Source organism: Orbicella faveolata, unplaced genomic scaffold (genome assembly GCF_042242905.1).
Source record: "Orbicella faveolata isolate gen_17 unplaced genomic scaffold, um_ofav_v1 contig_1, whole genome shotgun sequence".
Taxonomy (NCBI): domain Eukaryota; kingdom Metazoa; phylum Cnidaria; class Anthozoa; order Scleractinia; family Merulinidae; genus Orbicella; species Orbicella faveolata.
The window spans coordinates 19,742,501-19,756,263 of NW_028301536.1; the positions used below are offsets into that span (position 1 = coordinate 19,742,501).

The 13,763-nt window shown below is 39.2% G+C and overlaps 2 protein-coding genes and 1 pseudogene across 2 annotated transcripts in view; 2 read left to right on the forward strand and 1 right to left on the reverse strand.

The window, feature by feature from the left end:
- Window positions 1–467, reverse strand: part of LOC110056915 (neuropeptide Y receptor type 1-like) — a 1,636-nt gene extending 1,169 nt beyond the window's left edge. Inside the window, exon 1 of the mRNA XM_020763472.2 lies at window positions 1–467. This exon is cut by the window's left edge and continues 1,169 nt beyond it. Coding sequence (XP_020619131.2) covers window positions 1–262 — 262 coding nt within the window. The 5' untranslated portion in view covers window positions 263–467.
- A 5,218-nt stretch (window positions 468–5,685) lies between these two features.
- On the forward strand, window positions 5,686–6,536 carry LOC110056940 (5-hydroxytryptamine receptor 1B-like; annotated as a pseudogene).
- A 1,440-nt stretch (window positions 6,537–7,976) lies between these two features.
- LOC110056939 (uncharacterized) lies at window positions 7,977–13,565 on the forward strand. The gene is made up of 5 exons (XM_089294376.1): window positions 7,977–8,094; window positions 8,252–9,159; window positions 10,996–11,243; window positions 11,594–11,719; window positions 11,830–13,565. The coding sequence occupies exons 2-5, from the start codon at window positions 8,355–8,357 to the stop codon at window positions 13,441–13,443; spliced, it is 2,793 nt and encodes a 930-aa protein (XP_089150502.1). The 5' UTR covers window positions 7,977–8,094; window positions 8,252–8,354; the 3' UTR covers window positions 13,444–13,565.
- Window positions 13,566–13,763: the final 198 nt, after the last annotated feature.

Here is a 13,763-nt window from a genome sequence, read left to right on the forward strand (position 1 = left end):
TTTCTCCAGAGATGTTTGTACCAGAAAGGCCAATCACTAAAGGTATTGGACACCATAATAGTGAGATGATGTCTGCCGCCGCAACGTTCGCCAGCAAGATGTTCGTCGGGGTAAACATGGACCTTGTTTTACACACAATGGCGATGACTAAGCTGTTCCCTGCGAGGCCTACGACCACGATGATCGAGTAAAGAACAACCAGTGCTACGTTAAAAGGTGACAGGGAGTTATAAAGACTCGTGTTGACAGAAATATTCGCCATTTCATTTAGATTGATGAAACCCCGCCTTTATCAGAACCTGCCTTTAATCTGAGCAGTTGTTTATGGCCCAGACGAGATTCGAATTCCCCGTTAAGTTCACAGTTTGACGCTTTCACCTGTTTATTAGCTACGGCTTTTTTATGTTTGTCTTTAAAGGAAATTAATCTATTCTATTGGTTCAAATTGTTGCTAGAAATTATCATACATCAATCTGCTTCAGCTGGTTGGGTTAAAGGACTCCACACACACCAATATTGATAATCACTTTACGTGCGCGATTGAATGCGTTTTGCTCATTAAGCAAGATGTTTTTTTCAATTTTCAAAGTTCAAATAACTGAAATGCCGACTCTAGCCTGCCAAAAAAGGGTAATAGGGGGATAGGAAAGGGGGAAGAACGGTAACCTTTTATTAATTAATATTTCTTCGGCTAACTCTCTACAATTGTAACTGAAATTTAAAAATAGGAACTAGAACAAAACCTAAACTAATAATCATGAAGGAGACAATGGAGAATTATTATTAGTTCTGAAGTTATCAACATTTAATTCATGCAGATCTTCTTTTTACAATATAAGTACATTGTGAAGCGGACAGGTGACGCGAGAATAAATATGTCAGTGGCATAAGAGGTATGTATAGGGGCTTACTAAGGAGCATTTTAAAACATCATTGGTTAGGTGTCGTCGGATTCATATTTACTACACGGAACAGGATTAAAACGGGAAGAAAGATAAGAATCATTGTCAGAATAGCGGCAAATTACGAATTATGACTCTTACACACCTCTAGAAAAAAAAAGTTGGGTCTGCTGATGAAACTCCCCTGTGTAACCATTCTGATAAGAGTGTATAAATTAACAGTATACCCGCCGTGCTGTTTGTTCAGTATAATATCTAGACAAAAAAAATTTGTCATCTTTTTCTTTAATTTTGAATTTTGGTCATTCTCGAAATTGAAGTAAGTAAGTAAAACCGTAAAACCAGCTTTACAATACTGAATCATTTTATTTCACAAGCAGTTCTTTCATTTCAATTTTTCTTAGATAATCAGTAAAGCGTTACTTTATTTTTGCCCTTAATTGACTCATTATTGTTTTAACAAACGCTTTTAAATTTCACCGATAATGAGTGCAGATGTTTTTGGTAGTTTTTAGTCTGTGGACAGACCCTCTACTTTGTCTTCTTCGTCCTTGTCTTGAGTTCATCGAGATCGCAAGCAAAAAATAAAATAAAATAATCTGTGGACAGACCAGGTAGTTTGAGTTTTTCCTGTTCTTTTCGGTTGGATGAAACACTTAAAGTTTCATGATGTAGTAGAAATATTTCCTGTATTCCTATATCTCAGTCCAGTGTTTAGTTAAGTGATAACAAACTATTTAACTTAGTGCTAACATACGTGCTAGCATAAGAAGCTCATTTAACTGACTTAGCGGCTAGCATACTTTCGTTCATATCAGTTAAGCTCTCTCTGTTGGTTCACTCTGTCTTCTGCAAGTTCTCTTTACGTTTCTTGCTCCATTAGGTCCATTAGTTGACCTTTGTATCTAAAAACTGGCTTCCGGCATACCTTGGTCATAGAACCCTTTTTTTCTGCCTTCCATCCTAAGCAAACCAAACGAGCAATAAGCCTTTTTTTCGAGAGATTATTTATTTTCTTTCAAGACGATCTGTCGATCTTCCTTAGAAGAGAGCTTGACCCGAACGTCATGGAGTTGTTGTCTGACATTGTTTTTCTAATAAAGACTCTTATACAGTTCTTTCGGTAATATATTCGAGCTCTGGAAGCCATAGAAAAACGGATTCCAGCACAAGTTTACGTACAAGACAACGACTCGATAAACTTTATAGAAATACTCGTAGTTATCCAAAATTGCTTGATAAGGTTGAAAAGCTATGTAGATTTCAAACAACAAAATGGCAGATGAGACAAATGGTAAGCAACTGTGACGGTTAAGGAAATGAAAGCGAGTTTTCGCTTTTCCTTTACATTCGACTGTCTTGAAGATACAGTTTCAGCTGAACAAACGGTTCTGTTAATGAATATTCCTTCCAGTATCTGAAAATAGCAATAAAACAAACAGCACGAGAAAGGAAAGGACAGGGTCAGAAGATATCATCGACAATTACAAAAAGCTAAACACGTAGATAATAGAGAGATTTTTAGGTTGACAAAATTGCCAAGGTAGTGACACCGCCGGGGGCGCGTTGACAAACGGTTTTCACAGTTAGCGTTTTAAAACACCTGAACTCGGTAGTTATAAACGCGTTTAATGAATATCAGCCGTTACAAAATTTATAGAGTTCTTGATTAGGACTTTTGCGTCAGTTGTTTTCGACAGATTTCCTTATTAGGAAGGAAAAAAAAACCGTTCGAAAAAGGATCTAATGTTCGTTGGGTTTTGCAGGAAAAACCGGAGAGAAAAAAGGGTTCGAAGACCAAAGTATGAAGCCAGCTTTCTAGGACATGGTCAACTAATGGACCTAATGGAGCAAGAAAAGTAAAGACAACCGGCGGAAGACAGAGCGAACAGAGAGAATTTAACCTGATCATATGAACAGAAGTATGCTAGCGATTATCCCGAAATAGAAAATTCGATATATACTACTACATTACGTACTTTCGCAAACGGTGTAGGAAGCTTAAGTCTATTATCCAACCGAAAATTAAAGAACAAAGAAATCTCAAACTACCTGGTCTGTCCGGCGACGTTTTTTTAATTTTTTTTTCTTTTTTTTTTTTTTTTTCTGGCTTGTTCATAATACCTTGTTTGCGATATTCATGAACTTAAGACAAAGTAGAGGGTCTTGCGACAGGCTAAAAACTACTCAAAACATCTGCTGCAGTCATTATCGGTGAAAATTCAAAGGCGTTCATTAAATAAAGTAACGCTTTACTGATTATCTAAGAGAAAATAATGTTAAAGGATTGCCTGTGAAATAAAATGCAACGATACAAAGCACAAAATGAATCATTAGCTTTTTTGGATCTGGTTGAAGCTCTTCCAATTTGAATAATTAATCGCCAGTGCACCAGTATCTTATCCACAGATATGTCGAAGGCTTTCGACTCTCTCCACCCTCCACTTATGCTAAGTAAATTGAAAGCTTACGGATTCGAAGATAATGCGATAAACCTACTGCGTAGCTACTTATGTGATCGATACAATCGGGTGAGAATAGGTTCCCTTACAAGCTCGTTTAGGTGTACAAGTCGAGGATGCCCGCAAGGATCCGCACTAGGACCCCTCCTTTGGAATATTTTGCAAAATGATATGACGTATAATACAACCTCACCCCTATCGATGTATGCTGACGACCACCAGATCTACGAAACAGGGACAGACTTACATTCTGTCACCACAAAACTAAAGGAAAGCGCTGCTCTCGCTACCGAGTGGTACGACTCCAATTTGTTGGAAGGAAATCTCAAAAGTATCAGACTATGAACATCTGTAGCAGTGGTGCCAACCAGTACCACACAGATGTGATTAATATAAAGAACACTGAAATCAGTCCATCGAATAGTCTGACTGTTTTGGGAGTAACAATAGATGATAAACTAAGCTTCAGAGACCATATCACTACTGTATGTAAAAAGGCCAGCCAGAGAATAGGAGTCATTATGAGACTAAAAAATCTTATCCCAACAAAAGCCAAATTACAGCTTTATAAAGCAGCTATCCTACGTCACTTAATATTTTGTCATCTAGTCTGGCATTTCTGTCGTGCAAGTGACACACGTAGATTGGAGAGAATACAAGAAAGAGGATTAAGAGCAGTTTTTAAAGATGATCGATCAAGCTATGACGTTTTATTAAAGAGGGCAGAGCTACGTACTTTAAAAAACAGGCGATTACAAGATATATGCATACTGATGTATAAGGTTAAGAATGGGCTTAGTCCTAATCCGATCCGTGAGCTATTTAAGCCCCATCAGTCGTCCTACAGGCTGAGGCAATCAGACTTTTCAATGCCCCGCTTTGCTACAGTAACGTACGGAAAACATTCCATCAGATACCTGGGGCCAAAGCTCTGGAGTCACCTGACGACCGGTGAAAGAAACTGTCAGTCTCTTAATACATTTAAGAAAACAATTCGGAAACGCGACTTCAGTAACTTTTTAAACAATGAAAGATGCAATTGCCGCCTTTGTGAATTTTAATAATAATCATGTATATAGCTTTTTTATCACAATAAATTTTTCTTATTATTGTAATAGTTGTAATTTTTTTAGGTAGGTGTCCACAATTAGTAGAGGGGACGCTTCCCCTCAGCTAAACATTTTAGACACGGTAATAAAGTTTATTATTATTATTATTATTATTATTATTATTATTATTAATATATTCTCCGTAAGCATCTCCTCGCCTATAGTTTCACTTCAATTCCCAGAATGGCCAGAGTTTGAAATTAACAAAAAAAAGATGTAAAGTTACATTTGTTAAGATATTGACACCGAACAATTGCAGCAGATACTGTTAATTTAAACACTCTTGTTCAAATGGTCGCACACGGGTGTTTCATCAGCAGATTCAAAATGTTTTTTTTTTCTAGACCAGTGTAAGAGTTATAATTCGTAATTTACCGCTATTCTGGGTGTAATTCTTATAGTGCTCCCCGTGTAATCCTGTTCCGTGTAGTAAATGTAAATACGACGACACCTAACCAATATACCTATTTTAAAATGCTTCTTAGTAAATCCCATACTTCAGTATTTTACTAATAATTCTGCGGTAAATCCTTGACATATTTGTCCAGCGTCACCTGGCCGCTTCACATTGTACGTACATCAGTATATATATTGAAAAAGATTGAAGATCTGCATGAATTAGATGTAGCATGATCACTCTTCAGAACTGGTAATAATTCTCAATTATCTTCTTCATGGTCATTAGTTTAGGTTTTCTTTTCGATCCTATTTTTTTAAATTTCAGTAACAATTGTAGAGAGTTAGCCGAATGAGAAAAAACGCGAAGAAATTAACCGGTGACTTTTTTTTTATCCCCATTTCCTATTCCCCACTGCTGTTTTTAGACAGGCTAGACTCGTCATTTAAATCATTAGAACTTTGAAAATTGTAAAAGAAATCTTGCTTAATGAACACAACGCATTCAATAGCCCACTTATAATGATTATCAATACTGGTGTGCCCGGAGATTGAGTTCTTTAGCCTAACTATCTGAGACAGGTCAACAGATTGATGTATGATAATTCAATCTGTAGTTACAATTTTAACCAATAGAATAGATTTATTTCCTCGATGAAATCAAACGTGAAAAAAGCTCTCGCTAATGAGCCAACGACAACGTCAAACTTTAAATTTAAGGGGATTCTAATCTCTGCGACCTCAAAGAACTGCTCAGATTAAAGGCAGAAACTGATCGAGGCGCGGTTTCGTCAAATTGACCATTGCGCGCTATAAATGGAAAAAGCAAATATTTCTGTCAACCCGAGTCTTTATTATTCCCTATCACCTTTTAACGTAGCATTGGTTGTGCTTTACTCGATCATCGTGGTCGTAGACCTCGCAGGGAACAGCTTAGTCATCGCCATTTTGTGTAAAACAAGGTCCATGTTTACCCCGACGAACATCTTGTTGGCCAACGTTGCGGCGGCAGACATCATCTCACTGTTGGTGTCCAATACCTTTAGTGATTGGCCTTTCTGGTACAAACATCTCTGGAGAAACAGCAGACTACATTTGCAAATTCTCAGTACTGGATACTCAGTAACGTGTGTTGCTGTTCCGGCAACTTTCCTGAGTTTGATGATTTTAGCGGTTGAGAGGTTCCATGCCATCGTCAAACCCTTTACCTCTGCATTGGCGCTAACGAACAACCGTATGGACTTTGTTACTGCTTTTATCTGGATCACGGCAGCGGCCCTTTCCTTGTCGGGGTTCCTTTATAGTGAATACGATGAACAGTTAGGAAGGTGCCTGGATCCTTGGACTCTTGAGAAAGCAGGTTCAGTGCAATGGCTTTTTGTTATGCAATTGCATAGGTCTGTCCTAAAGCAGAAACAGTTACAAGTTTCTCTTTACCAACATCTCGAAATATCTTTCCTTTAGGTACATCCAGCGAAAATTCTATATAGTCGTTCATCATGCTGGATTAACCAAAATTGAAGACTTTTTTCAGTTTTTTCAAGGTAACAGGTTCGAATTGACGAATTCTGCAGCTGTTCAAAATTAAAACAAACTTCTTAAACCACTACGGTCTATGCCACGCAGTCCCTCAAAGGTGGGTCAAGATTCTCAAAGGAAATGTTACAGAACCTTTGGAAAAACGATAAAATAAGATATCTTTAAATAAACCCTCTTGCAAATAGGCAACTAAATTATTTGTTAAAAGTACATTCGTTAAGCCTACAGCTAAACGAAGGATGAAAGAAGCTAATCTGAAGATACAATACAACTCATTTATAAGTTTATAGTCTTCCTTTTAATGTTACCAAAGACACTAGACTCACCATTTTCCAGTACAAGATAATTCATCACATTATACGTACCCACAAATTCCGGCGACACAGTTTAGAGATTCTAGCAACGAACATAACAAATGTCACCTTTGTGGCGAAAGGTAAACGTTAACCCATCTTTTCCAGTGTTACCTGTTCTAAAGCTCAGCTTTTTTGGTCTCTCTTTACTAATTGGTGGAACTCCAGAGACGGAGATACGATCTATCTCGATCTTGATGAAAATAAAATAGTATACGGAACAATAATATAGGAAAGCCACCTATTGTAGCTACCTACATGCAAGTAATGTGAGATGTTAATAAATTGTAAATAGTGTTTGTATCGAAAGTTGTGTTAGCTATCGTTAAATCGTAAGTTATGTTAGCACTGTAAGTCAAGAGAACAGGATCGTAATCTCTTGTGTAAGCAGAGTAAGTAATTTTTGTTTTGTGATGTAACGTTATTGTTGCAATAAAAAAAAGGTCGCTCATCAGCCTTTTGTAAGGGAAACAACAAGTCGTATTCATACTAGAAAGAGAAAAGCTGACTCCGTCTTATCATGACAAAATCCCCGTTTCCCCACCACCCCAATAAACAAGAAAAACTAACTGAGGAACCGCAACTCGAAAGAAGTCAGTTACATTTTCTCAGTTCCGATCCGTTAAAGGGGGTAAAAATTTTGCTGTACTCCATGTCTGATCAAGTTTTTATGCACACTGAGTGCCTTAAATTCTCAGCGGCCGTGGCCAATACCGTTTGCTACAGTGTGGGCTTCATGCGGTTCAGTGAAAAACTTGAAAATAGATTTTGCGATTGTTCTTATTGCGAGCCAATCTGTCCGATCTCGAGCCTGCCGCACCAAAGGTGCACAAATGCTCCATCTCAGTGCGAGATGTTTGACTTTGTTTGGCAGTTTGGGAAGATTTACGATCAGTTTTAGGAGGTAGAAATTGTGCCTTATCTTATTTTCACAGAGTACTGCCTGTTGCCTGTTCGCTTTTTCTACTCCGTGATTTCACTCGCTAAAATCGCTTCAAATGAACAGAAAAAGCGTACAGAGAACAAGCAATACTCTGTGGACGTAAGATAAGGCATCTTCATTAACAGCTTTCTAGTATTACCACCTCAATCTTAAAACTGATCGTAAAGATTCTCCCAAAATCTTGTAATTGGAGCTTTAATTTTGCGTGATTGCTATTATAGCTCGTTACGCATGATCATTGCTCACAGCTTGAGCTTGGGCAACCTGCGCAAGCTAATTATTTACGACATTACGACACCGTAGTGAATGTGCAGTGACCTGAAATGAAAACGATTACTTCATCCGAATCAGCAGATTAAGAAGAGGCCACATCACTGTCATCTTATACAGGTACAAATTGTCATTATAAGCATTATATTTATATAAGATCAGGGAAATCCACTGAAGTTTGTAAAGCTTTGTCTGTCTGTTTTAAAAAAGGTTCTCATTACATGACAGCATTGTTTTGACCTGATTTGCATCTGGAGTGTTTGTTTCTTTTCCCTAGGGAGACAACGAACAAGCAATTAGGCCGTAACGACCGGTCGAGCAACAAAAACATGGTCTAATAGATTTGTTCCTATCATCATCACGAGATATTGTCGCCTGGAATGAAGAAGACAGCGAAGGAAGGTGTAAAACGGGGAAAGAACAGGGCTCCTCATAAGAAAGTAGCGCCCGCTGCTGCAATAACAAACGAGAAAAACTGTACGCCGGCGGACGTGGTCGCTAGTCAGAAAGCGTTAGGTACCACAGCAAACAGGTTTGACAAAGAGCAAGATGTCACAGCGAAAAAGATCGCCAATGGACGACTTCCTCCATTAGTGCCTCCTGTTAAAATATTACCACAAAAGAATAACGACATTGAACTTAACGAACGCCAGAATGCCAAGAAAAACCATAAGCTTGTTGACACGCCAGAAGTTGAATCAGGGAAACTTCCCATTTTTGATGAAACTCCTTCGCGAACATCGAGTCCAGCGACGAGGAGAAGGGACGCAAATATGACTAACTATGAGAGAATGCTACAACGGGAGAAGAACAGAGGCAGAAAGATAAGTGCTGGAACTAATTACAACATACTTCAAAGCGAAACAGAGGATCAAGATGGTCAATCAGTTGAAGGATCGACTCTGGTTGTTGAGGACGAAACGCAAATTAATCGGTCGAATCTGTCGAATGCTTCGTTACGAAGTCGTTCTTCAGCGAAGCACGACCCGAACTATGCTTTACTGAAGTATTTCGCTAAGCTCTCTAGCTCTGCTGATGTGGACGATTCCTTGGACTTAGAGCATGTTCAATCTCTGTTACGTGAAGGGGCTTCCGTGAACACGTGTGACCGATTCGGTCAAACACTTCTCCACGAAGTGTCGAAGACTTGGGGAACAGATGTCGCTCAGTTTTTTATTGACCAAGGTAACTATATTTGATTTAAGGAATACAAAATTTTAACTTGGCTGTTTAACAGTAAATTAAAGTTGTTACTCCATGATTGTTGAAATCAATTTTATTTATCCTATCAACTGCTGCCCGGTGAGGTATACCACCCTGGGTGTGAGAGCAGGACCCCTGTCATCTTTTGCCCCTGAGTGTTCTCCAGGTTTTCCCCCAGCAAAAAGCTGCTTGCAGGCTTATTAGGCACTTTCACTGTCCACAATTTCACCCAATATAAGAGTTTAGCAGGCTTGCTATAAATTGACTAACTACGAAAATTTTAATTACTTAAGCTTTGATTGGTATTTCATTTCATTGTTGCTCGGTTTTGATTTGAGCCAAATTAAAGCATATCGACCGCATGATACCACTACCATTCTAGTAATTCCTTGCATTGCTAAGAAAGAATTGTTTCACCTATGATAAATAAGTATTTTACATCATCTGAAAGCCTTTTTATGTTTGAAACTTGGCTTTATTTTTTAAATACGGAAGGACGAGAGCGCAATCAGGAACCGGAACTGGTTGATACGCTACTGATATGACTAGCAATGCAAGGTCGGTCAGATTTCCTACAAGTCAAATAACGACTTGATATTCCTGCACCTGCGTGCTGTTGTTGTACGACTGTTGCTGTACTGTGTTTACAGCAACTGACCGTATCCTACAGTTCACAATAAAGAACCTCTCCATCTTGCTTGCCTTCATTTCCTCACTACAAACGCTCATCAAAATAGTATTACAAAACAGGTCTAAGGAAATACGCGCGCTGAGTGGTTAAAAATCGCGTTTCTCTAACTCGACAGAAACACAGAACTAGCACGAGCTGTGGACGTAATGATGGCGCAAACAAAGAGAATTTACATTTTGATAATCAAAGTTAACAAGTTGTTTTCCTTTTTTTGTCGGTGTTTTCTAAAAGAAATAAAAAACATGTTCTCCGTGTTTCTATCGAGTTTTAGTATAAATCTACTAGCGTTCTATCACGAATGCCGTTCTCTGATTGACTACACTACTCACTATTTATTCTGTGATAGATAGTGAGTAGCGACGCAGTGTGCGCTTGTTAACAAAATGACGGCCATTTCTTGGCATTTTTGAAGTGTCTGTGAAGAGGATTTAGATAAAGTTTTGAACGACTAGTAGATTTATACTAAAACAATGAGATTATTTGCTCTCGATTTCTATGCGTTATAGTTGATGAAGGCGCAGCCTCTTCACAGACGGCTTGAAAACGTCAAGAAACGGTCGTAATTTTGTTAACAAGGGCACGCCGCTACGCTACTCATTATCTATCACAGAATAGATAGTGAGTAGTGCAGCCAATCAGAGAACGGCATTCGTGATAGAACGCTAGTAGATTTATACTAAAACTCGATAGAAACACGGTACATGTTTTCTATTTCTTAAATACTTCACAATATAATTGAGAAGATCTATTAACAAGAAAGCTTTTGATAAGTTAATAAAGATGGTGAATTTTAAGCTCGTTAATGAAATGTGAAGGTGAATTAATCAACATGACACGAGCGTGGGACAAAGAAAATTCTGAGTCCCCGACAGGAATCGAACCCATGACCTCCCGAACACCGGGCGGGCACTCTAGCCACTGAGCTACGAGAACTCATGGAGAGCAAGGTCATTTAACTGAGTTCATATATGATAGGTGTCCTGCATACTGCTGCCAGTGGCTAGAGCGCCCGCCCGGTGTTCGGGAGGTCATGGGTTCGATTCCTGTCGGGGACTCAGAATTTTTCTTTGTCCCACGCTCGTGTCATGTTGATTAATTCACCTTCACAAGAAAGCTTTTGTTTACAGGAGCTGACATGAACAAAGCGGATGATTATGGCCGAACACCGCTGCACGTGGCTGCCTCAGCTGATTATTCAGAGATGGTCAGGTTTCTTATTGATCATGGTGCCAATGTTCACGTGACTTCTGCGGGTGAGGGCCAGACTCCGCTGCACTATGCCGCAAAGAATGAAGCTGTTCAGTGTGTGAAGATTCTGCTGGCGTCTGGCGCTGATATCGATGCCAGAGACTTCAAACTTCGAAGTCCTTTACAGGTTGGTTTAGTTTTTGAGAATACATACTGTGAAAAAAAATTGTTGCTTTTAATTGTCATTTTTTGAACCTAAAGCATGGCAGAACAAAAATAAACCGCTGGGAGTGAAGGGAAGCTTTGCTTAGAGGCTTTGCGGATCCGCATCTTCCTAGAAAAGCTCAAATAGAGTTTGCTAAGATCTCCTCCCATTCTTTGTATCATATAAGTACATAATTAACTTGTTCAGGAGTAAATTTATGGGCTGCGATTTATTATTAACATAATTAAGAATCTTAATGCTCTCTACAAAGAAAAGCCCTTGATCAATTTGTAGATCACCGAAGAACTCAAAATTTGTTTTTCCATCATCAGGTCGCCGCAGAGCACAACAGTGCCGAGGCAACAAGGGTACTTTTGGACGGAGGAGCCTCGGCTGGCGTAAAAGACAACAGTGGAATGTCTGCACTTGCACTTCTTATTTCCAAGATGCCTGTTGTGGTAGGTTAAATAACGACTAAGAATTAAATCGAGACGATTAAAACTAAGGAATCGCAGGGAATTGTAAGAAAGAAAAGAAAACAGTTTCTTGTGTTATTTTTCATCCACAGGCATACAAAGCTCTTGATCAGTTCCATTCAGTTAACAGAATTCATCGTAAACAAAATTTTTATCTGAATTTCTTGGAAACCGACGACGGCGAAACGTCCGCTCCCTCCCCCTTACAAGCTGCCTCTCAATCAAACTGTCTGGAACTTATAATGCATCCGATCTTCCAACGCCTCATTGATGTAAAATGGAGATATTTTCGACTCGAAGCATGGCTAGATATTCTTCCCAACGTGTTGATGGCCATTTTTTACACCATCTTGGCATGCTCCGTCCCTCAAGAAGTAAACAAGTTTTATTCACCTCTGACTGAAAATTGGTGGAAGATAGTAATCGAAGTTGTGTTTGTTGTTATAACATTCAATGAAATCAGAAAAGAGGTGAAGGAATACTACCGATCCAAAAAACAATCCAGTAAATTCATAAAATGGAGAAAGAAAGAGGTGGAACGCGATTTGGCATTTTGCCACCCGCGTTGGCCTCAGGAAAGAACGTTCGTCGAACAAGAGATGCGGCGGATTAAACAGGACAAAGAGAATAAGCGGACTTATTTCTCAGACGCATGGAACTATATCGACTGGATCACCTATGCCATGCTGATGATAGTTATTATTCTCCACATGATAAACCTGTGGGTCGATGATAATCTCTACAATGATGTCTTCGTTCGCATTTTGTCATGCACAGTGGTTCCTGTCTGGCTTCGTTTGCTCAAGTATGCCCGGCCCTTCCCCAGTCAGGGACCCTTTGTCGTGATGCTCGACCATATCATTTTAGATAGTGCAAAGTGGTTGTTTGTGATTTCGATGTTCTACATTCCTTACGCGGCTGCATTTTGGATCATGTTCGGTCCGCAGTCACAAATCCCGGTCAAGGGATACAACAGTACAACAAGCCTAATTTACACGATGATCCGTATTCCCTTGCTTGATGACTATAATTTTACGGGCTTGGAAAAAGCTGCCCCTTACATGGCACGTTTTCTTTGTGGTTCTTTCATCATCATCGCTGCTATTGTTTTAATGAATCTTTACATTGCGCTTTTGTCGAACACGTTCCAGCGGGTTTACGACAACGCGCAAGCCACTGCTGCCATACAGCGGGCTCGGCTTCTTCAAGATTTGGAGCTGGACGCGTCAGCGAAGAAACGGAGGCGCTATAGAGAGTACATAAGTACGAACTACAGTCCCGAGGAAACTGACTATATCTCAGTGCTCTCAGAAGAAGAAGAACAAACCCGAAAACAGGGCGAAAAGGTTTCTGAAATTCACAACATTGTCACCAAGCGCTTTGGCGGCAAGAAGTTTGGCAAACTTGAACGAAGTGAATTTGATTCAGTGTTGGATGATTTGGACATGCTCAAACGATCTCACGGAGAGTTGAAACGTTCTCTTTCTTTGTTAACTTCAAACCTGGAAGAACTGACCAGGACAACTTCGTTAATCTTAGAAGATCGCGAGCGCGTCGGTCAGGAGCGATACCACGACGAGCAAGAGGAGATTTTGAAGCGCCTAAACTGGACAGTTTCAAGATTAGAATCCGTGTACGCTATCGACAACGGCTTAAATCCTGGTCAACCATTACGAAACCATAAGGCGAACCAAACAGGACAGTAGCAGAATCAATATGCCTGACAACACAGACTAGAGCTGGGTACCAATGATCATATGTAGTCACATCGGCATTCTTATTCAACTACAAAAATATGAAAAACCATTATTAAAATTTTTCGAGTTCAGCTTCTCATTATTAATTTCGGCGATTAATTTCAACTTCTTCAGAATTACTATCTAAGTTAAATTTTAGGTGCCTTATTTTTTCGAAGAAATAGTACAGTATGATGAAGTCTGTATGATGTCAACTTCGACAGAGTCCATTATTTTTATTTATTATTTATTTTAATCTTAAATCAGTTGATTTATCTCAGTCCGCCAGA

What these genes read in the sequence shown, in the direction of transcription:
- LOC110056939 (XM_089294376.1), top strand. Translation starts at nt 8,355, where the DNA reads ATGAAGAAGACAGCGAAGGAAGGTGTAAAACGGGGAAAGAACAGGGCT. An exon ending in TCAGTTTTTTATTGACCAAG is followed by an intron (nt 9,160 to 10,995) that starts GTAACTATATTT and finishes TTTTGTTTACAG; the next exon opens with GAGCTGACATGAACAAAGCG. An exon ending in TTTCCAAGATGCCTGTTGTG is followed by an intron (nt 11,720 to 11,829) that starts GTAGGTTAAATA and finishes TTTCATCCACAG; the next exon opens with GCATACAAAGCTCTTGATCA.